At 51.5% G+C, this 24,976-nt stretch overlaps 1 protein-coding gene across 1 annotated transcript in view; it reads left to right on the top strand.

Moving 5' to 3' along the window:
* Positions 1 to 24,976, top strand: part of Bmp7 (bone morphogenetic protein 7) — a 71,570-nt gene that overhangs the window by 4,390 nt on the left and 42,204 nt on the right. Inside the window, exon 2 of the mRNA XM_021192867.2 lies at positions 21,935 to 22,127. Within this exon, the coding sequence (XP_021048526.1) occupies positions 21,935 to 22,127 (193 nt within the window). The remainder of the gene's footprint in view (positions 1 to 21,934; positions 22,128 to 24,976) is intronic.

The following is a 24,976-nucleotide window of genomic DNA, read 5'->3' as shown; positions in this document are numbered from 1 at the left end:
CCTCTCCTCTCCTCTCCTCTCCTCTCCTCTCCTTTCCTCTCCTCTCCTTTCCTCTCCACAGATCAACTTCACCATAGGGGGTGCACCAACAGCTGTGTTTTCAGTAACCTTTTCAAAGTCACTTTTAAACCTCATTTTCCTGGATCTATAAATCAAAGATTTCCCCCCTCCCCTCCCCTTTTCCCAAGGATATTATGTGACCCAGATTTGAACTGTTTGGGATCTTTTGTGTGTGTTTCCCTTCTGCAATCAAGGCAGGCTAAGGCTGGGCCCTGGATGGCAGCTCAGGTGGCTGCTTTGGGTTTTTAATCCCAGGGTAGTCATTTGGGTCTGAGGTTCCCTTGGAAGGTGGGAGGTGGTGAGGGGGAGACTGGTTGATTGTTTTCCTGCACCGAGAAAAGAAAGTGAGATCTTCAGAGACCCAGCTCCAGAGAACTGGGTTGAGGCCTTACCTTAGTATGCCTGGCACCTTAGATGGTGGCAGCCAGCAAGCCTTTGCCTAGATTAACGCAGAGGGTTGACGGTCCCCTGACCGCTGGCACGCCTGTGGTGTGAGCACATGTCATATGCCTCGGAACTGGAAGGCAAGATGATTTCATCCCAGGCAGAGGCCCGTGGAGGTTGATTGATGACCCTGTCGCTTTCATATCTCGCCCACCCCACTCACTAAGGTCATATTTGGCCCTCATCGAGCCTCACAGTGTCCTCCCGCTGCCTTCTCCACCCTTCCCGCCCTGCCCCTCCGTGTAGCTGTGGAATGGAGAACACTTCCCACCCAGCAGCAGTCTGGTGCTCTGCGGTGCTCCGAGGCCATGGCTGGGGCCCATGGACACACAGGAGAAGTGGCTGGCGGCTGCGCAGCCTGCCTTCGAGAGCAGAGGGAGAGAGTGAGCAAGCGAGTGCTCTGCTGTGTCTCTGGGGTCAGGGCGCAGGCAGGGATGTATAGGATCTGTCTTGTTATTGTCAGAAGGAATGCACGCAGGGATTAGCGGGAGAGCAAGGTGGTGGGAGGGAGCCACAGCTGTGTACACTTATTATAAAAGATTTAAGTCCCACTGGTAAAATCAATATATTGAATTGCACAGCCCTCTGCTTTTAATTAGTTTAAATCAAACGCGCCCATGCTGTTTTGCCTCCCCTTGCCTCCGTGGGGTGAGGAAATACCAATATTTACATAGAAATTGATAACACTTTCAGCTTCACACACTCCTATGACCCAGGCTTGATGGATCCCAGATCGACGAGGGGTTGGGAGGGATGATGTCAGTGGGAAGAGGGACATCGGTGACGCCTAGGACTTGGACCCCGATGTTGGGATGCAGAGGGTGTGTGTTTAGAGCCGGTGTTGGTGACCTTGGACTTTTAACAAAGAAGCCAGCTTTTTGTATAAGCAGCCAGAAAAACTGAGATTCACTAATTTGCCCCTTAGAACATTCTCGCCAAACCATTCAGGGGCTTCACCGGCATGTGGGGTTCTTTGTGCCGGGGGCAGCTCGGGGCACGTGCTTTATTTATTCCAGAACTCTCCTTCCCAGTCCCTGCAAGTGTTTATAGAGGCAGGATGGCTTGCACTGTAAGCTTGCTTGCTCACTCTCATGCACCACCATGGCTATTATGTGAGTCGGGTCGGTATTAGCTGTGTGCTCAGCTGGGATTGAATTCCCCGGGTTTTGCAGCAAATGGCATTTGACAAACACTATTTGACAAAAAAATGTGACTTGGTATTTCTTAATGTGGAACAGATATTTCACGGTTAACCTCCCCCGGGTGAAAAATCGCTCGACCCCCAAGTGCAATGGCGGAGCAGATGAACACCAGGGCTGGGCTGGGAACTGTCCCCCCCCCCCAGGATGGGCTGTTTATGATTTGGGGGATGTCAGGAGTGCACGGAGTTCGACACGCCCCGTTGTGAAGCTCAGAGTTAGCGTGTGCCAGGCTGGCCTTTCAACATTTGTGTCGGAAGGCATCCTGGGGAGCGGCGCAAAGCTTCTGCTGATCCTCTAGGAGTGGATCGAATTAATGAGGCCTCTGCGAACACCAGGGTTTGAGTAACTACTTTATCGTTTGAGAACCAGAGTGCTTATAATCTGGTTCCTGTACCAACATGTTTAACGTGTGTTAATGCATTCCCAAACCGGAGCGGCTCAGCACAGTTCTGCTTTTCATTAATTGATGTCGGTAGCATGGTACAGTATTTCAAAGGGCCGGCCAAGCATAAACTGTGTTTCCAATTTCCTTCCTTTCCTGTGTTTGGGATGCCATTGTTAATTTGTTCCCATGCAGGAGCCGGGGCTGCCAACCGGCTTTCTATAAAGGGCTTCACAGTGAGGGCTTCCAGCCCTCGCTCGTGCTCGGGCCCGCCTGGCCAAGTTTCCTGACACTTTGCAGTTAATTCTGGATGATCTATGGGGTGGGGGGTTGGGGGCTTCCCTGCGAGGAACGGAAGTTCTTGGTGACAGCGGTGGGTGTGGCTTGGCAAGGGAGCCCTGAGGAACATCCACAGTAATTCTTTTTAGACTCGGCTTAAACCCGTGCGTCTGTTTCCATGGTAGAATAGCGTCTGCGTGACCTTGGGCGAGCTATTTTAACGTCTCCGAGTCTGTCCCCTCACTCCGTAAAAGCTGGGGAACAGTTCTCTCCTTAACAGACTCTCAAGGAAACACGCCTCTCATCCTCCCAGAAGTAGGTGGATAATAAATGTCCTTCTTGTTGTCGGGGTGGGTAAAGCTGTATTCACTTTGGTATGTTAGTCTAAATTTCAGTTAAAAAAATTATTACATTTATTTATTGGGCAGGAGGTGCACCTGTGGCACATGGGGGTTAGAAGACAACCAGTTCCCCCTTCCACCATGATGGTTTTGGAGATCAAACTCAGTTGCAGGCTTGGCAGGCAGCAAGTGTCTTTACCTGCTGAGCTATTATTTATTCTGCGTGTGCGTGTGCATGGGTGTGCGTGTTTGTGTGTGCGTGTGTGCATTTGCGTACGTGTGTGTGTATGCGCGAGCGCTCATGCGCGCATGTTCGCGTGCACGCACGTGCATGCGTAAGTGCGCGTGTGTGTGTGTGTGTGTGTGTGTGTGTGTGTGTGTTCGCGCGCGTGTGTGTTGCCCGCCGAGGCCAGAAGAGGATGTCTGGTCCCTTGAGTCAGAGTCCCCAAGCATTTGTGAGCCTCCTTATATGGGTGCTGTCACGACTCTGAACTTCATGATTGAGCCCCAAGCGCTCTTCAGCATCGATGCATCTCACCAGCAGAAAATTCTGTTTCTGAGTGGCTGCCCGTAAATACTGAGATCAAGTGCTGGTGTGTAGCTTGGTTATCAGAGTTCTTGTCTAGTACACAGGAGGCCCTGGGTCTGCAGCTGGCTCTGTGCAGACAACATCAGTAAAGCCTGGCATGGATTCCTTAGAGGCCAAGGAGCAGAGAGATCGTGTCCCAGGCCTGAGGCAGATGTGGGCCCCCTCCTTCCAGGGCCCCACAGATTTCTTTCAGCTCGCTGTGCCATTTGGAGAGTCTGAACCCCAGGCCGCACATATCAAATCAGATGTGCAATGCCAGCACTTGGGAGGTAGTGGGAGGAAGGTCAAGAGTGTAAGGCTACTCTTGGCTATGGACCACTTTCAATGCCAGCCTGGGCTACACATTAAGAATAAAAACCACACATATACAGAAACTGAGATCAAGTATTTGAAATATAAGGAAATGTCCAGAGTTAAGTTTCCTCTTTTTTCAGAGATGTAGAAACTGACTTTCGCTATCCACTCCGGCCCAATCAGCAAAGACTCTGCTGGGTCACTCCTCATGATGCCATCTGACACAAATGAGAACAGAACACCCACTTCACCAGTGGGGAACAGAGCATATGACTCTTTCCCTGGATATTAACATCTGTGGTTTTTTTTTTTTTTAAATCACTACCTGGGAGACCAAAATGGAATGAAGGGTCTGTATAGAAACTTCAAATAAAAACTTATTCCAACATGAAAAAGTTTAATTAAAAAAAGAAATCTCATTACTGAAGTATTTCTTCCCACCCCTTTCTGGAAGCCAGTCAAAGTACAAATAGTCTTTCCCTTCAGGGGAGTGACAAGCCCAGGGCCCTCATTAACTGAGCCTGCAGCTTCCCACTTGTGATTGGAGCAGGTGCAAAGAGACCCCTGACTCCTGCAGCTGGCTCTGTGCAGACAACATCAGAAAAGCTTGGTGTGGATTCCTTAGAGGCCAAGGAGAAGAGAGATCGTGTCCCAGGCCTAAGGCAGATGTGGGCACCCTCCTTCCAGGGTCCCACAAATTTCTTTCAGCTCTCTATGCCATTTGGAGAGTCCAGTGTGGTGTGTAGACTTCTGAGCATCTCTGAGAGCACATGTTCTATCCCATCTTTATCTCCCTGAAGCCTTTGGGCTTCCCTCTCTGTAGTCATGCTTAATTAAAATTGTCAGTGAGTCGGGTCTTGTGCTCTCGAGTGTCCCGAAGCCCTGGTCTAAGGCCTGTGCATTCTCACTGTCTCTCAGCATTGTCACTGTTGCTAAATGGTTAAGTGGCACTAAACATTGTCTTTGTATCTGATGGGCCAGCGGCTCCCCTGCCTGATGACCTCACACAATTGTGCACATGCAAATGCATTTCCAGGCGTGGACATGCAGACACTGCTGGGACAAGCACATGCTTGCATGCATATGCAAAATGCATGTGTGTGCCTGTCCACACATGTGCGCATGTAATACATACAGCCTGCGGTGTCTGGTTCCTGTGGCTTTTGATGAAGGACTCCAGCCCTCCTTGCTGCCTTGCACAATTCCCAGAGTGCACCAGGTGTTGGCCGGCCAGTTGTCTGTGTCTGTGCGCGTGGGAGGGCTGATGACATTCCAGGCAGAGTCCTGTACGTGTGTCTGATCTCATGGTCTCCCCCGGTACAGTTTGGATGCTCAGCCTACGTAGAAGCACAGTGCACAGTAAATGGCATGTTGGGGGATTCTTTTTGCTTCATGAAGGCATCGTTGAGACTAATAAGGTTAGCAGGGCCCCAGAGAGGAAAACAGCCCAGACTCTCCCTGCTTGTTGATTTCGAGGAGGAGTTGCATGTGAACTGTCCCCACCAGCTCTCATGTTTGAACACCTGGTGCCCAGCTGGTGGCGGTGTTTCAGGACATTGCAGAACTGTTTGGTGAAGTCTTTTGATTTATGGGTGAGTGCCTGGTGATGAGGACACTGCCGCTGTTTTCCCAGAAGATACTGGCTGTCCCTTGTCCCCAGGACTTGGCCTAAGTGGAGAGTTCTGTCTTCTCAGGCAATAGAGAACAGTTTCTCACTCCCCATAGGACTCCTGTGGCTGAACCTAACAAAGAATTCAGGGTCTTATCTAACCCTCTCTGAAATGGGTCAGGATGACCCTGTAGATCTAGAACTAGCTCTCTATGTAGCCATTTAATTAGGCAACCCCCCGCCTCAGTCCCACCTCTCCCCCCTTTAATTCTCAGCTTTCTGCAGGGTAAGTGACATTGGGCAGCCATCCCTTTCCTAGTAAGTGAGGGCTGTGCCTTTGTGAGTGGGCACAATCCTGGGAGCAGGCTGTGGAGGAAGACAGTACAGTATACCTGAAAACCGATGCTAGACCTTGATCTTGACTCTGTGGTGCCTCCTGATGGGTAGAAGGAGAAGCAGACTCTGGCTCTCCATCCTGATTGTTATAAGACCTCTCTCTGCCATTATGGCAGGGCAAAGGGCCTGTGTGGCATAAGTGGGGCCCCGACAGATGTGTCAGACCTCACGATGCTATGTGGACAAGTCTGTGGAAGCAGCCTAAACCTGTGCCCAGAGCTTCCAATAGCAGTTTGTTGTGATCAGGAGAGTCACCTCTAGATGTCCTCCAGTATGGGTTCAGTTCCTTTCTTGTGTGTGTGTGTGTGTGTGTGTGTGTGTGTGTGTGCGCACATGTGCATGGGTGTAGGTGAGAGTGTGTGCGTGTGGGTGTTTGTATATAGATGCATATGCATGTGTGTGTGTGTGTGCGCGCGCGTGTGATATGTGTGTTGTGGGGAACACTCTGGGAACAAATGGACCTATGCGCTTCAAATGCAAAGACCTCTGTCTGTATCCTGGATGACCTAGGACATGTCTGGAGAGACAGTGAGGAGCAGAGGGTGGTTAGGGTGTGACCATCTGTAGGCTCAGCATACAGGCTCACTGGGCACGAGGGATGGCTGCAGGCTGTAGGCTTCTGCATACTGTGGTGAGGCCCTGGGCACAGGGAAGGTCTTGTGACCTTCAGGGTGAACCTGCTGATTCAGGTTCAGCAGCGCACTAGCATGACTCTCCGTTCTGACACAAGCCTGTGTTTCTGGTCCACACTTACATGGGAAACTCGGGTAAAGGGCACAGATAGCAGCAGCTCTACACACCAGCTTTGAGATTCCCTTGTGACTCTCCTTATTCCAAAATCATTTACCTGATTTTATTTTTTTTTAAAGGAAGCAACCAGAATGTCACCTCTGGTGGGCACATGGGTACCTGGCATGCTTGTCTCTACCATATGCAATGTGACAAAGCTTTCCCCAAGCCTGGATACACCAGACAAAATCCTACTGGAGATGTCCACCAGGTATAATCTTCATCAGGTCTCCAGGCTTTGAGGCCAGGCGGCCCCTCCCAGCGGCCTCTCTCTGTGGTAGCATGCCTCTGGTCAGTAACCAATCAGTCTTCAGACCCCTTAGCACAAAGGAGGCCCAGCTAGCAACTGGAGACTCGGTGGGGCAGTGCCCAGAGACATTTAAAGCTCCCTTGCCTGTTCTGAAAGGCATAGAATAAAGCAGACATTTGTTCACAGGGCAGGGGCTGTCTGGGGTCTTTCCACTTATTTCTCAGTCTTGAACTTTATAAAACACGCCCCCCCCCCAACCCCCGCTCCTTCCCCTTCTCAAGTTCCATTTTCTGACTCACTTGACCTTCACATTTGTTGAGAGACAAGCCCTTAAAAATGGCAGTGGGGCCTGGAACCTTCCAGGGCCAGTAAATGTTTATAGGGTGGAGGTACTGGTTGGTCATTCCCCTCAGGAGGAAACAATAAACGAAGTGACTCGCCTTTCACCCATTCAACCAGCTCTGGGTTGTCTTAACATATCGGTGGGGGTTGGGTAGGTGATGAGGAGGGTGGGGAAGGGGATCCAGGAATGTTGTGGGCAGTGTGGTTCCACACCCTGGGAGCACGGAGGTTCTTCTGTAGATAGTAGAGAGCTGTTGCATGTGCTCTGTGGGGTCACCCTGCTCTATGCACTGTGGGATACTCAACCATTTCCTAAGCCTTCCACACACTGGGTGCTAGGAGGATTGACTGTCTGTATCACAAGTCGTGACGCTCAAATGTCACCCCCAGACCTGGCTAAGAATCTTCTGGGTGAGGGGAAGCCCCTCTTCCCAGTTGGAGACCACTGACTCCGAGTGATTTTTTTTTTTTTTTTTTTTTGAAGTTTAGAGAACCAGCTATAGGCTTGCAGCAGCCAACTATAAGGGATACACGTTCTTGGGGATGGGTCCCCTTCTGACTGTAAGAAAGACTGAAGTCACAGTGGGACCACTCCTGGATCCTGCTGCCTTCCTGAGAGATGCCCCAGAGAACAAGGTGGAGAGGATACTCTGAGAATCCCTAACCAGTTGTTCTCTCTCTGCCGCCCAAATAGATGTCCCCATTCCCACTCCCTACAGGCTCCTAGGTAAGATGGAGAAGATGGGCAAGCCAGCTTCCTGTGTGCTTCAAAGCTCCACAAAGCGCAGAGAAGGCCTTGGACCTTAGCTGGCTTCAGAGCGTAGCCTGAGGCTCAGCCTAGCTACTGACTGTGTTTGTCTACGAGCACGTGTTAAATAGTCAGAAGTGACAATTACCCACAACCCAACTGTCAGGGATGCTAAGTAGATATCTTGCTGGCACATTGGTTGGGTGTGTTCTCCGACATTTTCAGTAGATAGTGGCCCATCAGTGTGGCTTTGTCAGACTTCGTGGTGGCCAAAGCCTGAGTGTCTCCTGCCTGTCCGGCCATGAACATTTGTGGACCCCCAGATGCTCTGTTGATGACTGCCTGTGACAGACATTGTCTGACTACATCATCCTTCAGCAGGGACCTCCTTACCCTACTCAGAGCACCTCCTTCCTGGTTTAGTTGGACCTTTGTCTCCTCTGATGTGAATCTCCCTCTCCCCACCCCAAGTCAGTACTCCACACCACCTGGCCCAAGTGGTCAGGTCTCGGTGACATCCCTATTGAAGAATATCTCATAAGCAACCCAGCCCCGAGGCCTGCTCCTACCTCTTGGTAGATCCATGACCTCTTCTTTGGGCTCAGGGACTTGGTCCCGTCTCTAGAGTTAGACTAACTCTGGGGTGCCCAGTTGGTAGGAGCAGAGAGGAGGTCAGTATGTATACTCTACGACCAGGGACCTCAGCCGCGGTCTGCGTGCAGGCTGTGAAGGTAGCCAGGGCCCCTCTCCCCTCAGCCCTACATCTAGGGCACTGGATGGAGGTGGCATGCCTGAGCAGAAAGACACTGGCTCAGACAGAAGCTTGCCTGTGTTGACAGGGCACAAGGCAAAACAGGAAGTTGGCATTATCACACTGGGCTGATTCTGTTTCACTGGAAAGTTATCTCTCTGCTGATTAAGATCTGTCTTTGGTCAGGGTTTTTTAAAGAAACAGAGCTGGGGACCAGCTGGAGAGGCGCCCTGAACAGAGTACGCATAACCTCTCCTCTGCGGTTCCCTAGAAGACTGGCTTATAAGGACCCAGCTTGCTGCAAGCAAGGGCAGGAAGGTGTGCTCCATGTGGTTGTCTGGAGCCGTGTTCAGCGGATTAAAATGCTCTCCCCGTCTTGCGGTTTCCTACATTGATACCTGTGTTTAGGGAGGCGTGCACAGGTAAGTAGAGCCCAAGCCAGCTTCTAAAGCCTGCAGACACAGCAGTGGACCACAGTACATGTGCACAGAAGGCTGGCCACACGTGGTGTTTGCTTTGTGTTTATTGGTACTGGCGACAGAACCCAGGGCCTTAAACCTTCAGGCCAATGCTCCACCTCCAAGCTGTACCCCAGCACATTGCTTGCTATTAATCAAACCAAACTCAGTCTACAGGCTGCTGATAGATTCACTTTAACCCCAGCCCCAAAGAGCTGGCCATGAAGACCCAGCAGAAGTTTAGCATTTGTTAGTAACAGGACCAGCGGACCCCTTCCAGTGTCCTGCAGGGCCTAAAGCTCTTGACCATAATCAAAGGAGGTCAGAAGTCCTGTCCTCTAGGTGGAGGCAGAACTGGATGGGCTCCACCTGGGTCCTGCTCAGGGACCCGTGGCAGCTGTCTCCCTGGTCAGTGCGTACACAAGGACAGATGCCTTGAGTGTTCTCAGAGTCTGGTCCACATTTAAGCCGTGTGGAGAAGGCCTTCTGCCTGAGAGCCACTGGCGGCGAGCCTTGAACCCTGGCAGACCTTGTCATGGGTGGGGTCTAGCCTTGACTCTGCTGCATCCCTTGAGGGATGCTGGGACAGGACCTGGGTGTTTCTTCTGATAGACAGTGGGGCAGGAAGGAGAAGGGTAGGGGGATTCTGTAGGATGCTTTCTGGCCAGTGTGTGTCTGCTGGGAACAAAAGCTCGTCTGTCAGAGCTCTCCGGTCATGGGCATCACAGCTCAACAATGAGTAGCTTATGTGGTTGGGGGAGATCATGCCTTTCTGAGTGTTAAGAATGGACATACTAGGCCAACATCTACCGAGTCCTGGAGAGGATGCAGGATGGGTTTAACAGAGGTTCCCAGCACTATAGGCAGACTATAAACCCTCCATGCCTCCTCTGCTACCTGGCCCATCACAGTAAACAGGGCACGGCTCCTGATTACAGGATAGGCCCTAAGCCTCACCCTGTCTGCTTGCTCAGCTTCCCTTGCAGCTCGAAACAGCTTTGGGATGTTATTCTAACTAGCAGACACGACAGGAAGCCCGCTGGTTGTACCATGTGTTAGGAGGTGGTTCAGCAAAAAAAAAAAAAAAAAAAAAAAATTGGCTTCCCGCTGACTTGACTGCAAAGCAAGCAAAACTCTGTCTTCTCCCTTTGCTTGCCTTGAGTGTGGTTCTCTGAAGACTCGATGCTTGGTGCTGTGGCAGCCCTTTTGTGACCGGGAGGCTCAGGGATTCTAAGTCACTGTGTAAATGGTGGCAAAGTGGCAGAAAAGACGGCAGAGACAAGTTTTGGATGAGGTGGCTGAACTTCTGAATATAACTAAAATGTCTGGAGAGAGACTTGAGGCTTGATCACGTGCTTTCCCGTGACTCAGTGGCTTTAGAAGGTAGATCTTACCACACGGATGGGTGGCTGGGAGTCAGCCTCTGGTCGCCTGTGGCTGTGCTGAGGATGTGGGGCTCGTCGTCGTCGTCGTCGTCGTCGTCGTCGTCGTCGTCGTCGTCGTCGTCATCATCATCATCATCATCATTTCAGTTTACCTGTCCCACTATCCTCTTGGCTACCCTCTTGGCTCATAGTGTCTTATTTTTATAACATACGCACATTGAACACTAGGAGCAAAGAAGATGTAGGGGTGCCCCCTCCCCTACTCGGAAGTCCCAGGTTCTCACATCCAGTGGTCCTCACTGCCTGTCTCTAAGCATTATGGGAAATTATTTGCCAGTCCTTTTTTTAATGGCAGATTGCAGGAGCCCAGTCTGGGAAGGGCGCTTGGAGCTTGGAGCAGCACGAGCCTGTCTGTGGCTTGGCGTGCGTCTGTGGTAGGAAGAGTCCACAGGGTCTCACCACACAGCCCTGGTTGACCTGGACTCAACAGAGATCCCTGTGCCCTTGTCTATGTCTCTGCTTCGAATGCTGGGATTAAAGGCATGCAATGTACCACCATGCCTGACTATACAGGCAGTTTGAAGAGTGTCTTTGTAGTCCAGACCAGGAGTTTGTGTGTCATGTGAACTTGAGGAAGTGAAGGCCTTGAAGATTTCCAGTTTCCACCAAACTGTCTCCAGCTGCCCTAACGTGGTCTCCGCATACCTCCACAGCAGCAGTGAAATGGAGCGCTCAGTTGTCCGAGATTGGTCTGGGGCCTGGGGTCAGCTCTACAGGAGACTCTTATTTTGAAGGAGGAGTTGGAGTCTGCTTCTCTCTGAGGCACCTGCATCTCTGGGGCTAATGAGTTTAGGTTGATGGAACCCAGACCCCAGGAAGGATTATAAATTCTCATGTGATCTGACTCGCTGCTGAGTGCCTGAAAGCAGCTGTGCGTGCCCAGCTGACCTGCAGCCCCAGCTGCCTGGGGCAGTCTGGGTCTCCCCTTGCCCAGTGGGGAAGGAGGAGGCAATGGCCCCACTCCCACCTGGCTGTTGGGCCTGGGCCACTGCTGGGCTGGCTGTGCAGTGGTTTTGCTATATTGCATGCTGGCCTCTGTTGGTGACACTCTTCTCTGCAGTCCCCTAAGTAGGGGTCTTGGTGTGGCTTTGTGTCACAGGGGGAAACTGAGCTTTCTACAGATGGGCTAACTTGTCCTGAGTCCCTGTCAGTGGTAGGCAGAGGCTGTGTCCCCCTGGACCTCCAGGCCCCTGGGATCACACTCAGCTTTTTTTCCTGAGTGGAATGGGGCATGAAGTGGAGTTCTAGGCACTGTAGGGTGTTGTGTGTGCCCTCGGATGCCTTTCCAGAGAAGCTGCTGAGGTCCTGACTGATGAGTGGTAGGCAGAGCTGAGGTGAACAGAAGAGAGATGACAGCCATCTTTGAAGACTTTTGAATGTACTGGAGGCTCCACAGATGTCATGTGTCCCAGCAGTTGACAAAGTGGCTCTGTAGGCGACACTGTCATCCTTGGGAATAGGCTGTGTCCAACCTCGACGTTTGTACGGTGACAGTCTGCATCTAGAGGGAGCAGTCTTGACCCTCCCATGGCCCAGGTCCTTGGATCTGGAGTAAAAGCCACATACCCAGGATGTGGAGGCTCACTCCAGCTCTGACCCACAGTAGAAGTTGATGTTTGGTTCCTGCGGTAGGCAACACATGAGTAACCATGTTCTAGATGGGACACGACGGAGACCACATGAAGTTAGTGATAAGCTGTGCATGCCAGGCTGATTTCTGCCAGTTGGGAAAGGGCCAGGGACCAAGGGCCAGGTGAATGTGGGGCAGAGCCCAACATGTGTCACCTAGGCATGTCGGACAACTGTCCATACAATGGCATCAGCCTCATGTGTAGTGTGAGCACCTGCTTCCGTGAACCCTGTCATCTGAGCAGGGGTCTTTCTGCTTGCTGTGCAGGCTGAACAAAAAGTATCAGTCTCCAGGGTTCACGAAAACCACACATGAGCTTCAGACCCCAAGCTCTATAGTGGAGTGGTGTGTTTGTGTGTGTGTACATGAATGTGCATGTGCACATGTATGCGGGTGCATGTGCACATGTATGCGGGTGCATGTGGAGGCCTGTGTGTGTACATGAATGTGCATGTGTATGCATGAATGTGCACGTGCACATGTATGTGGTACACGTGGAGGTCAAAGGTTAATGTTGGGTGTGGATCTCTTTCTCTTGTGCTTCTGTAGCAGCCCCTTTACCCACCAAGCTATTCCCATAGTCCTTCAGTGGAATTCTGAAATCCATAGGTCTTCTCACCTTAAAGCCTCCTGTCTTTGAAGATAGTCATCTTGTGTGTCCCACACACGTGCCTCTTGTATCAACACTATATGAGTTGACTGATTTGGAGCAGGCAGCACCGGGTGCTGCAGAGAGCTGAGCAGATCCAGCACGCTGAAGACTTGTGTCTGGGGAGAGTCCACAGGCCACAAGTGGCTATTTAAGTTTAAAGTAACTACAACAACCAAAGCAAAGTCCTCAGCCACAGTGGCCACATGTGGCCCGTGGCTACTGCCATGGGCGGTGCACATGGAGAGAGGCTCATCCTGAGCCACATGGAGGTCAGGTTGGTGGGATGCTGGCACGTCTGTGTGACATGACCCACTGGAAGAGCAAGAGGACTTGGGAGTGATGAAAGGCATTGGGGTCCCACCCAGCTGGCTGGCAGCCCAGAGAGGAACCAAGTCCAGCATCCTTGACCTCTTGAGGTCCTGCTAGCTCAGAGCCTCTCAACACCACACAGTAACATCTGGGAGGCATTGGGAAACACGCCTGCACTCCTAGCGCTTGGGAGATGGAGACCAGAGGATCAGGAGTTCAAGGTTATCCTCAGCTACACAGCAAGTTCAAAGCTAGCCTAAGCTACAAGAAATTGGGGCTTGTCTGGGGTATGACTAAAGCCCTGGGTTTAATCCTATCTTCGTAATGGATTAATAAATAAAGAAGAAAGAAAAGGAAAAACTTAGAGTGGGGCTTACCATTTTACTGGGCTGTTCTTGAACCTGTAGGTGTTTTGCTTTGTTTTTCTTTTAAGATAGGGTTTCTCTGTGTAGCCCTGGCTGTTTTGGAACTCTGTAGACTAGGCTGGCCTCGAACTCACAGAGGTCTGCTTGCCTCTGTCTCCCGAGCATTGGGATTAAAGGCAAACTTGCCCAGTTGCTAGTACCCCAGGCACGAGCCACCATTAATCCTCTTTTGCTGTTCTGCACTTTGGAGCTATGTAGTGCACTGTGGGGTGTGGCAACATTATGACCTCAACCTACTTAGCTCTAATAACCCTGCCCACCTGTGTGATACCCACAGACACATACCAAGTGCTGCCCAGAGTGGCCAGGAGCAGAAGGGGTCGGGGACAAAGCTGCCCTGACTGGGAGAGGCTGGCTTAGTGGACCGCCATCATGACTGATATTGTTTTCCTGTGTTCTTCTGTTAGTTGAGGATGGTACTGGGACCAGACAGCCCTGGGTATCTGGATCCCCATCTGGGAACGTGAACGACAGGCCAAGGTCGACCACCGGCTTGTGAGGGAGGAAGGCCCTAGACCAGAGACCGTCTTTGCTCTCCAGCTCTTTTCATTCTGGGTCTTTTTAGGCAAACAACTGGCCCAGCCCTGGAGAGATAATTAGACCCATCTTTCCCCCTTCTCCACCCGAGCCCAAACCCTCAGCTCCATCCAGTTTACAATGATGACATTGTTTGAGCTGTGCTGTGCACATGTGGACACTGAAGTGTTTAATCTTGCAGGGGAGACCTCATTCTGAGCCCTGCCTCTGTCCTGACATCTCTGTAGGCTGCAGACTTAAGACAGAACGCCCCCGCCCCCCAATGCCAAGCAGAACGCCCCCTCCCAATGCCAAGCAGAACGCCCCCCCCAATGCCAAGCAGCCCTGTGCTTAGAAGGAGGCTGGGTCTCCTAAGACCCTGTTGGAGAGCTGCTGTGGGAACTTTGGCGGCCTGATGGTTGCCACAAGTATTCGGTGGCCTTCCAAAGCTGAAGTGGCAGTGAGGTGGATGGGAACCTTCGGGGAGGTCCAAAGGCTCTGCTCATCTGGACTCCCTGCTCAGATGACTCCCCAGTACAAGGCCGGCTGTGGCTCAGGGTGGTGGGGCCTTGGCCCTGGCCTGCGGGCCTCCAGGTCTCTGGGGCTGCAGCCAGAGACTTCACACTGAGCGCTAGTGTTCTCAGCTGTGAGACACGCTGGCCTTGGAGCAGGGGTCTTCTAAGGGTCAAAGATGGGACATGTCGGATAGAGATGGGGTATCCGGGGAGGGGGGAGAGAGAGAGAGAGAGAGAGAGAGAGAAGAAGAAGAAGAAGAAGAAGAAGAAGAAGAAGAAGAAGAAGAAGAAGAAGAAGAAGAAGAAGAAGAAGAAGAAGAAAGACGGAGGAGGAGGAGAAAGAAGAAGAAGGAGGAGAAGAGAGAGAAAGAGAGAGAGGCTGTGTATATGTGTGGAATGTATGTGTGTATGTGGGGGGTGTTTGTGTGTATACATGTCTGTGTATGGTGTGTGTGGGGGTGTGTTGTATGTATGTACATATGTGTGTATATGGTGTTGGTGTGTGCTATTTGTGTGTGTATGGTCTCTATGTGTGGGTGTGGGTGTGTATGTATGTGTGTGGTATGTTTGTGTGTATGGTCTTTGTGTGTGTGTGGTGTGTGTGTATGCAGAGTGGGGGGTGTTTGTATGTGATTGTGTGTGTAAGGTGTTTGTGGGTGTATGTGTGTTTATGTGTGGGTATGTGGAGTGTGTGAGGGTATTTTTGTATGTGTATAGGGTGTGTGTGTGTGTGTGTGTGTGTGTATGTGTGCGTGCGCATGCGCACAAGTATGTATGTATAAAAACTGGAGGTTAACCTAAGGTATCATTTCTCAGAATCTGTCCATCTTATTTTTGAAGACAAAGTCACTGCAACCTGAAACTCAGCATTAAGTTAAGCAAGGCTGGCTGGCCAGTAAGCCACACAGACCCCTGTCTCACCTCCCTAGCGCTGCGGTCACAGGTTCATGTGGCTGTGTCTGGCTTTTCCACGTTGGTCCTGGGGATGGGAGTCTATATATTTCCATGCTTTTGCAGCAAGTACTTCACAACCTCTCCTAGCCGAGAAGGCCCTGAAGACAGTGGCTGCCCATCTCACACCTGTCAGCTGCAGTGGCCACTTGCTAACAGAATGGAAGCAGTCTCTGGTGGCCAGTGGAGACGTCAGGGCCCAGTGCACTCTTGGTGACACGGGCAGCTGCTCTGTCCATCAGTGGTGCGGTTGTAGTTCCTCGTGGTAACAACCAGAATTAGTATTAGGATCCAACCATTCCCATTTTTGGTCTTTACCCAGAAGAATCCAAAGCAGGGACTCCAGAAACTATATGTCCATGCTGTCCGTGACATTTGTCACAGCAGCTGAGAGGGACAGAGGCTACTCACATTGCACAGGAAGATGAATAGGTAACGGGGTGTGGTCTAACTGTACAGTGGAATATTACTCAGCTCTGAAAAGGGACATTCGCATGCCCGTTATATCCTTGAGTGAAATGAGCCAGTCACAGGACAGACTCTGATAGAGGGTCCTCGGAGGAGTTCGCCATGACAGGAAGTCACGCAGTCCTCAGTCTCTGGGGCCAAGGAAGTTGAGAATGATGTGAGCATTTAGGGGGAACAGCGTTTCACTTTTTCTGGATGAACAGTTCTAGATACAGCCAAGTGTGAATGTGTCCCGCACGACTGAACGGCTTGCGCACAGGTGGTGAGGCAGTGCTTTGTCACCCACGTCTTCCCGTGTGAACACAAAAGTCGAGCAGCTGTTGAGGGCTAGAGAGATGGCCGAGCAGTTAAGAACACTCACTGCTCTTCCACAGGATCTGAGTTCAGTTCCCAGTGCCCACAAAGCAACCCGTAACTAACTCCAGCTCCAGGTCATCCAACCAACACCCTCTTCTTGCCTCCACAGCGGGCATAGGAATAGACACGTATGGCATACACACTCTCTCTCTCTCTCTCTCTCTCTCTCTCTCTCTCTCTCTCTCTCTCTCTCTCTTTAAAAAAAATCACCAACTGTAAGGGTTTTGTGTTGCTTGGATTAGAGGCCACCTCGGAAAAGGATCTGACCAGCCAGGGCCTCGAATACAAGCCTAGGCGTCTGCGAGCCTTGGGTTGACTGATGTGGTGGGCATGGAAACTGTTTCCTAGCAAACCTGTCTCCTCCCTCCCCCAGGATAATGTGGACATCCTGGCCTCTCCCGCATGGTGCTGCCCTGTTAGCGGGAACGCACCTTCCTTTAGAGGCCCAGGGTTTCTGGCTCACTGAGTTAATGAGTGCCTCCAGTGGCCTTTTCTAGCTCCGTAATCTCCCAAGATCTCTCTCGCTCTGCTTTCTGTTTGCGGTTTAAGGTGTGAGCTCTCTGTCTGGCTCCGGCCACCATGTCTGCCTGCTGCCATGTTTCCTCGACAGCGTGGTGATGGACTCTATCCCTTTGGGGCCATAAGCTCAAATAACCTGTTCTGCTAACACTGCCTCAGCCCTGAGCTATTTACTACTACAGAAAAGCAACTAACACAGTAGGTCGCCTTGTGCTTGTGTGTTTGTTCACCTTGATTCTCTGTTTTCCTTTTGTAAGTGACCCTATCCTGGTGTTACGATGTAAACAGCCACAGATAACATCCTATTGTCTGCACTGATGGGTGTTCTCCTGCCTCACCATTTAGAGGCCCCCATGACAGTGGCAGACACCCTTTGCCATTACAACTTAAGAGCCACCCTCTGTGACCACCATCTTTCGAGGACACCGAGGCACGTGGAGCACAGCACAGGTCACACGATCTAGAGCACACAGCTGGTCAGTGGCACAATGGAGACCAGACTTGGACGCCAGGCCTCAGAAAGTAGAGGTCAAAAGTGCATGGCTGCAAGTTCTGCAGTCACCTATTGTGCACTGTGGGCAAGCTAACTGGCCTCCTGGAACCTCAGTTTCCTCTGCAAAACAGGGATCCCTCAACCCTACAGGTCACACACACACACACACACACACACACACACACACACACACACACCAGACAACGGCCACAGCTGTTCATCTTGGGGCATCTCAGCACTAGCAAGACATGTGCCTTCAGCATCTCTGGGTGCTTCAGCCATCCTTGGCTGTGAGAGAGGTCCCCTCTGCTGTCCTTTTTCCTGGCTTGTCATTTCATTTGCCGGTGGGACTGTTCTGAAGCTGGGAGGCCCAGGCCTAAAACTTGTGGGGACTGACAGTACTCCAGCTGGGAGCCCACAGTGTTCCTAGGCAGACACAGGGCAGCTCTCTCCTTGCTGAGCGTGGAAACATCACCTGCTCTGGGAAACCTGGCTATTCCAGATGGGAGGAGGAGTGGGGGAGGGGAAGAAGGAGGGAGAGAGAGGGGAAGGGGAGGGGAAGGGGAGGAGGGGAAAGGGAAGGAGAGGAGAGGGAAGGGAAGGGGAGGGGAGAGGAAGGGGGAGTGGAAGGAGAGGGGGAGGGGGAGAGGAGGGGATGGCTCTTTCTGGCCTGTTCTGTAGGAGGAGCAGGGAAGACATTGGGAGACATAGTAAGAGTCAACTCTCAGCAGTGGGGAAATTGGAGCTGTGACTACTCTCCTGCCACTCCATAGCACCATGGGATCTAAAGTAGATGTCCCCATGGTAGTCTGGTCCCATCTATAGACAAAGTCACCCAAACTCAACTGTGCAGCTAGAAAGAAAGGAGGGCACAGAGGGGAGGACATAGAGAGACGGGGCCCACGAGCATTAGGATGAGGAGGGGAGGGGTTTGGTGCATCTGGGGTGGTTGTGGGGGCTCTGCCCGAGCAGAAAGGGATGAGGGCAGGTTGGTCAGGCTGAGAATGTGTTAGGAGACCTCCAGGCTTGCCCGGGGTGGTTTATGGATGATTGGGGACCGACCTGTTGTTGGTCTCTGAGGCCTACAACTGTCAAGAGAGGACTGGATGCTGGAGCCGGAAGCTCAGAGGAGATAGCCAGGTGTGAGAGAAACCATGATTGTCAGAGAGAGAGAGAGAGAGAGAGAGAGAGAGAGAGAGAGAGGTGTGGTGTCGTTTATATGCAGACCTTTCTCTATGTTGGAGCCATGAGCATGTAAGCGGTCTTCTGTAGGTGGGGTCATTTGCATGCAGGAAGCCATCTGCCTGTGGGCTGTGATCTGGTCCTGAGTAGATGAGCTCTCTCCCTGGGGAGGCTGCAGAGTGTGAGGAAGCCAAGCTTGAGTTTAGGGAATGCGGGCAGAAGAGGGCAGGGCAGCTCAGCAGTTAGGACCAAGGAGAGATGACTGAGTGTTAGAAGGGCCCCTAAGAGTTCCTATGAGGGAGAAAGGAGAGGTGGCGTCCAAGGCAGGAGTCACGTGTTCAGTGTTACCTCCTGGAGGTCAGGAGGACTGTGACTGGTCATCTGTGCCCCAGCTGGTTACAGTATGGTCTTCTTGACCTGGCTTGGGTAGAGATATTGGTGTGTGCACCGGAAGTGCCTCCCTGAGGTGGTGAGGGCACAGGAACTGGCTGCCCACAGAAGTACTCTCAGGCCTCCTCCTGAGTCTCAGGTCCTGTGTGGCTTCGTGCTTTCCTGTTCCCTTCACAGGACTGACCTCCTGTAGCTCCTGTTCCATGTGCTACACCTTCATAACCCCCCCTGGCGCTTTGGGAGAAAGAGTGAAATCTTAGGGTTTCTACTGCTGTGATGGAACACCATGACCAAAATAACTGGGGGAGGAAAGGGTTTGTTTGAGTTACATTTCCACATCACTGTTCATCATGGAAGGACGTTCAGACAGGAACTCAGACAGGCAGGGACCTGGAGGCAGGAGCTGATGGAGAGGCCATGGAGGAGGGCTGCTTACTGACCTGCTCTGCTTGCTTTCTTACAGAACCCAGGACAGCTAGCCCAGGGATGGCCCCACCCACAATGGGTTGGGCCCTCCCACATCAGTCACTAGTTAATGTCCACTAGGCTTGCCTACAGCCTGATCTTCCCATTGAAGCATCTTCTATTCATTCATTCATTCATTCATTCATTCATTCATTCATTCATTCATTCATTTGTTTGTTTTTGGAAGTTTTCCCCCTCTTCCCCACCCCCCCAGACAGGGTTTCTCTATGTAGCCCTGGCTGTCATGGAACTCACTTTGTAGACCAGGCAGGCCTCGAACTCAGAAATCTGCCTGCTCTGCCTCCTGAGTGCTGGGATTAAAGGCGTGCGCCACCACGCCCGGCTGGAAGTATTTTTTAAAAGTTGAGATCCCCTCTTCTCAAATGACTTTTTTTTTTTTTTTTAAAGATTTATTTATTTATTATATGTAAGTACACTGTAGCTGTCTTCAGACACTCCAGAAGAGGGCGTCAGATCTTGTTACGGATGGTTGTGAGCCACCATGTGGTTGCTGGGATTTGAACTCTGGACCTTCAGAAGAGCAGTCGGGTGCTCTTACCCACTGAGCCATCTCACCAGCCCCCTCAAATGACTTTTAACTTTTGTCAAGTTGACATAAAACTATGCAGCACAAGTCTGCACACCGTCAAAACCACTCACGGTGTCAGAGCAGACAGAAGCGAGAGGATCTCTAAGTCCAAGGCCAGCCTGGTCTACAAAGTGAGTTCCAGGACAGCCAGGGCTACACAGAGAAACCATGTCTGGAAAGACGGAAAAAAAAAAAATCCTGGTTTGGAGGATCCCCCTCTCAGGAACCATAGAACGGGGGGTTCAGATGTAATCGAACTGTGGCATTTTATGCAGCTAAGAACATTCACTGAAAAGGAAGTCAGAGGCAGAGGAACCTATAGAATACTGTCACTCCTGTCAGAAACAGCCATAAACAGCCCCCAGCTGGAGGATCTGGGCTAGGCAAGGCTGGTACGCACTGCTGATCATCCAGAGGGCGCCCACCAGGAGTACTTGTGTGACAGCCCCCTGAGTTACGTGTGTGATTCGTGAACACAACACAGATATGTATACATGTGTACAGTGTGAAGTCTGTTAAATAAGCAGGTATATCATTTCACCAAACTGTTCTCAGCGTGGATGTGGCCTCAGGTTTGGCAGGTCCAGGTTTGAATCCCAGCTTTGTCGTTCCAGGCAGGCTGTTAGACACCTTGGGGTCTCGGGTGCATGTTTGCCCATTGCTGTGTCATGCTCCTCTCCTAAAGTGACTTGGACATGTGGGCTGGTTAATTTTAACTATCAACAGACACTGCCTGGAATTATCTGGGAAGGAGAGAAATGGTCTAGATCAGGTTGGCCTGTGAGCTTGTCTGTGGAGTACCATCATAATTGCTAATTGTTGTAGAAAGACCAAGTCCTCTATGGGCGTTGGCATTCCATAGGCAGGGAGGCCCTGCCTACAGAAGAACGAAGAAAGCCAGCAGGCAGTGAGGGGACATTCGTTTTCTCTGCTCTTGTCTGTGACCTAGCTCTTGCCTCTGACTTCCCTACTATGATCGACCGTAACCTGGAATTGTAAGCCAAGGAAGCTGCTTGGCATCAGGTTGTCTTCTCAGCAACAGAAATGAAGCCAGGCAGGATGGGAGGAAGTAGCACATGACAGGGACTATCTGCAGCTTCCTGCCTTGCCTCCTTATCCTGGGGTCCCCTCCCTAGGCTCCCGACCTTCAGGAGACTGCCTTGCTCAGCAGCTGCAGCAAAGGGAACTTTTCCTTCTCTGCTCTGTCAGTAAACCCTGAGGGCCTGGTGGCATCTCTGACCCCTCTCTCTCATGTGTAAGCTGATGTGGAAGGGGTGTGCTCCTTGTGGGACAAAGAGTGGGCAGGAGAGCCGACACCAGGAGACACATGAGGGGTTTCTGGGGACTTTTCTCTGGGCAGCTCTTGATCCCTTTTGGTTCAGGGGTGGGGTATGAGCTGCGTGCCGTGGCTGCTCATGGCGTGTTTCTCTCCCCACTCGTGAGGTCGATGCCTCTGTGTCAGCCATTGAACTCTCTCTCAGTGGAATAGGAATTGGCAAGCCCTTCTGAGAGCCGGTAATATCACCAGCCCGCCGTGACCAGACACCTTTAATTTCGAAAAGCATATTCAGTCTGTCTTCTATGCAGCCAGGGTTGAGGACTACACTGTCCGACGCTGTCCCAGGACAGGTCTAGCGAGGCACGTATTCACCAGTGACATTTACCTCGACGACGTAACATTATCAGTCGCTATGTACATTTGGTCTCTTGCCCGGGACAGTCCCATTTTCCATGTGGTGGAACTCAGTTTCACATGCGATGTCTTGACTCTTTCTACTGCCACAGCTACTTTAGTGGCCGAGGCTGGGTTTGAACCCAGTCCTGAGCTGCTAGGACTCCAGTCTAGTGTGGCCTTTGTTATGTCCGAGCTTGGTCTCCCCCAGCAGGGTGGGTTACAGAGCCATGTTCTTTTTGTTGAGGATGTCTTTGGGGCCTGAGCCTGTGACCATAAAATCCACCGTGTGCCTACATGGGATGGAAGGTTGTCACGGAGGCTGCCGTCGGCAGTGGCCACCGTCTTCAGGTCAATGGCATGGACAGAGAGGAACCGGACACTAAATTGTTTTGGTGCTGGTGTGTTTTCTTCCCCTCCAGTGGAGCACGACAAAGAATTCTTCCACCCTCGATACCACCATCGGGAGTTCCGGTTTGATCTTTCCAAGATCCCCGAAGGCGAAGCGGTGACCGCAGCCGAATTCAGGATCTATAAGGACTACATCCGGGAGCGATTTGACAATGAGACCTTCCAGATCACAGTCTATCAGGTGCTCCAGGAGCACTCAGGCAGGTACGTTCTGCACCTGGGTGGGAGTGGGATGCCCAGCTTCCTGTAGCTGCAGAGGAAGGAGTGGGTGACAGGCCGAGGGTGGGGGCGGGACGTCCTGTGGCTTCCCCTGTTAGGCCCTAGTCCAGATGGCTCTTAATGGTGTGTGGTGTGTGAATGCCCCTTCAAACCATGACCCCATGCAAACTTGGGCGGGGATATTGGGAGTCCATGTGAACGGTCTAGGTATGGGGCCGTGTTCAGAGTGGGAGGGGGCTGGAGAGCTGGTGTTGATGGATCTTCCGTTCACTGATCCAAGCCCTGGATGATGTCAGACAGCCAATGAAGGTAGCCGTTTATAGTCAAATACTAAGGGCAGAAAAAGAAAAAAAAAAAAAAAATCCAACCCCCAAAGCAAACACCTGAAGGACTCTTGGCTATCCAAGAATTGCTAGGTCATGAACCAAAGTCTGTTTTGAAAGACTTATTTCTGGAGACCCTCTTACTTCGCAGCCTCAAGAGAGGTAAGGAGCTTAGAGACAATGGCGGCCAGCCCCTCAGAGTTGGAGCCACCAAGGTCACCTTTCTTTGTGGCTGAGCTTTTGTACTCCGAGGCAGTGGGACTTGTATTGTCCCCACAGGCGCTGTGGCTCGGAAGTTAGTGGGAGAATCAGGCTTATGGAAAGGCTTTCTGATAATGATTTAATTTTGAGCTGAGTCTGGTGGTATCCAGCTATCCAGGGGGCTGAGTCAGGAGGATGGTGATCTTTTTAGTGACGCCCTGTCTCACACTGAACCGTAAAATAACAGGCCAGGGGCCACAGCTTGGCTGTAGAGGGCTTATCTAGGATGCACGAGACCTAGGGTTAGTCCTCAATGAAGCAAGAAAGGAAAAAAAAAAAAGGAGTTTTAGACAAGACCCCGTGCCTGTGAGCACCTGCCGTACCCTGCGGTGGAAGGTGCTGGAGGCCAGGGGCCCACAAGGCGGGTTGGGTGGCACTCATGGAAGGAAGTCTAGGCCGTGACGTGGGTTAAACAATGAACTCCATGATTCATCTATCAGCTTCTTGTGTGCACACCTGACAGGTGCTGTTCTCAGAGGTCAGGCAGTGGAAATGAGTGGGGGAGGGGCTTCCAGAGCGTGAACACCGTGTGAAGTTTTGATTGTCGTGTGCCTGAGTTTCCCCTCATGCAGCCATGATGAAGTCCTACAAATGGCAGCCCAGAGCTGCCCTGGAGGCTGTAACTTCAGAATCAGTCAGTGGTGCCTGTCCCCTCTGAAACCTCTGAGTGTGTGTGTGTGTGTGTGTGTGTGTGTGCCTGTGTGTGCATGTGCTCTGCTTGAAGGTTCCTGACGGGGCTTTCAGCTGTGGGTGCTTTTAGGCTCAGTCTTTTTTCTGAGCATGACCCTGACTATTTCCACCTGGGCTCCCCTGTGTCTCCTGTGGCATGAGGGGTTCACCCTAATCCGCTGTGAATGCTTTTAATATTTATTTTACATAGGCGAGTATACTGTAGCTGTCTTCAGACACACCAGAAGAGGGCATCAGATCTCATTACAGATGGTTGTGGTTGCTGGGAATTGAACTCAGGACCTCCGGAAGAGCAGTCAATGCTCTTACCCGCTGAGCCATCTCTACAGCCCTGAGACATTAGTCCTCAGTGAGGATAGTTTTGTTGACAGGTCTAGGGGTTAGGACTGGAATCTCCTTTTTGGTACAATTCTGCTCGTAACAGGAAGATCTGAACTCAGGAGCCTGGGAAGAGAGAAGCGAATGGCTTGGATCTGTGGCAGGTGGTGGCATGACAAATATCTGTATTGTGGCCACCAATGTCCTTGGGGTGTTTGAGTGACAGAAGCTCTGTCAATAGAGGACAGAGCAAGGGTCCTATGATCACATGAGGCAGCATGGAGAGACCTGTCGCTTCTGGAACGGGATGGATTTTCTACACTCAGGCCTTGTGGAAAAGATAAGGCTTTGTGTGTCTTCTCTCCGCTCCTGAGATCACGTGATGGTTTCTGCCATCTCTGGGCGATGAGGAGGTATGGATTCTAGTTGACGGAGAGACATGTGGTATAGAAGTCATGTGGTATAGAAGTCATCAGCTTCCTGGTGTGCTGGTGTCTGTGGGTGGCTTATTGCCTCTGGGGGTGGGGCTCAAGGCCGAGCTGAGGTAGGGGACACAGAGCAGCCGGAAGTGGCCTATAGGGAGAACAGTTGATTGACAGCAGGAAGGTGGGAATAGTGGGCTCTCAGGTATTCTTCCCAAGCTCCACAGGCAGAAGCGCCAAGACCCTTCTCCAGGAGTTGAAGAGCTTTGAGCTTTAGCTTGAGCTTTGCTTCCTTAGTTAAGTTTGTTTTCTTAGCTGCTTTTGAACCTGGGTGCTTCTCTGGAGGCATGGGGGTGGGCCAACCCGGCTTTAAGAACAGGATTTAGATCCTGCGAGAGAGGCCACGGCCTTGGAGACTCAGTTTCTCCTCCGAGAAGGAATGATCACAGTGTCTCCCTCCCAGGGTTGTGGAGAAGGTTTTTAGAGAAGATTTTTCACAGTAAATGCTCATTAACGGTGCTCAGTAATGGTCTCTCTCACTGTAGGAGGGAGAGAGTTCTTAGCGTCAGACTTCCACAGAGCTGCCCTCCTCTCTGGGCTTCTGAATACTTTAAGAGTACTTCTGTATACTTTAAGAATATGCCTGAGGTCAGGCAGTGGTGGTGCACGCCTTTAACCCCAGCACTTGGGTGGCAGAGGCAGGTGGCTTTCTGAGTTTGAGGCCAGCCTGGTCTACAGAGTGAGTTCCAGACAGCCAGGACTACACAGAGAAACCCTGTCTTGAAAAACTTAAAAAAGAAAAAAGAAAAAAAAAAAAAAG

This window comes from Mus pahari, chromosome 3, assembly GCF_900095145.1.
Source record: "Mus pahari chromosome 3, PAHARI_EIJ_v1.1, whole genome shotgun sequence".
Lineage (NCBI taxonomy): Eukaryota > Metazoa > Chordata > Mammalia > Rodentia > Muridae > Mus > Mus pahari.
This window is presented reverse-complemented; position numbering and strand designations above follow the sequence as displayed.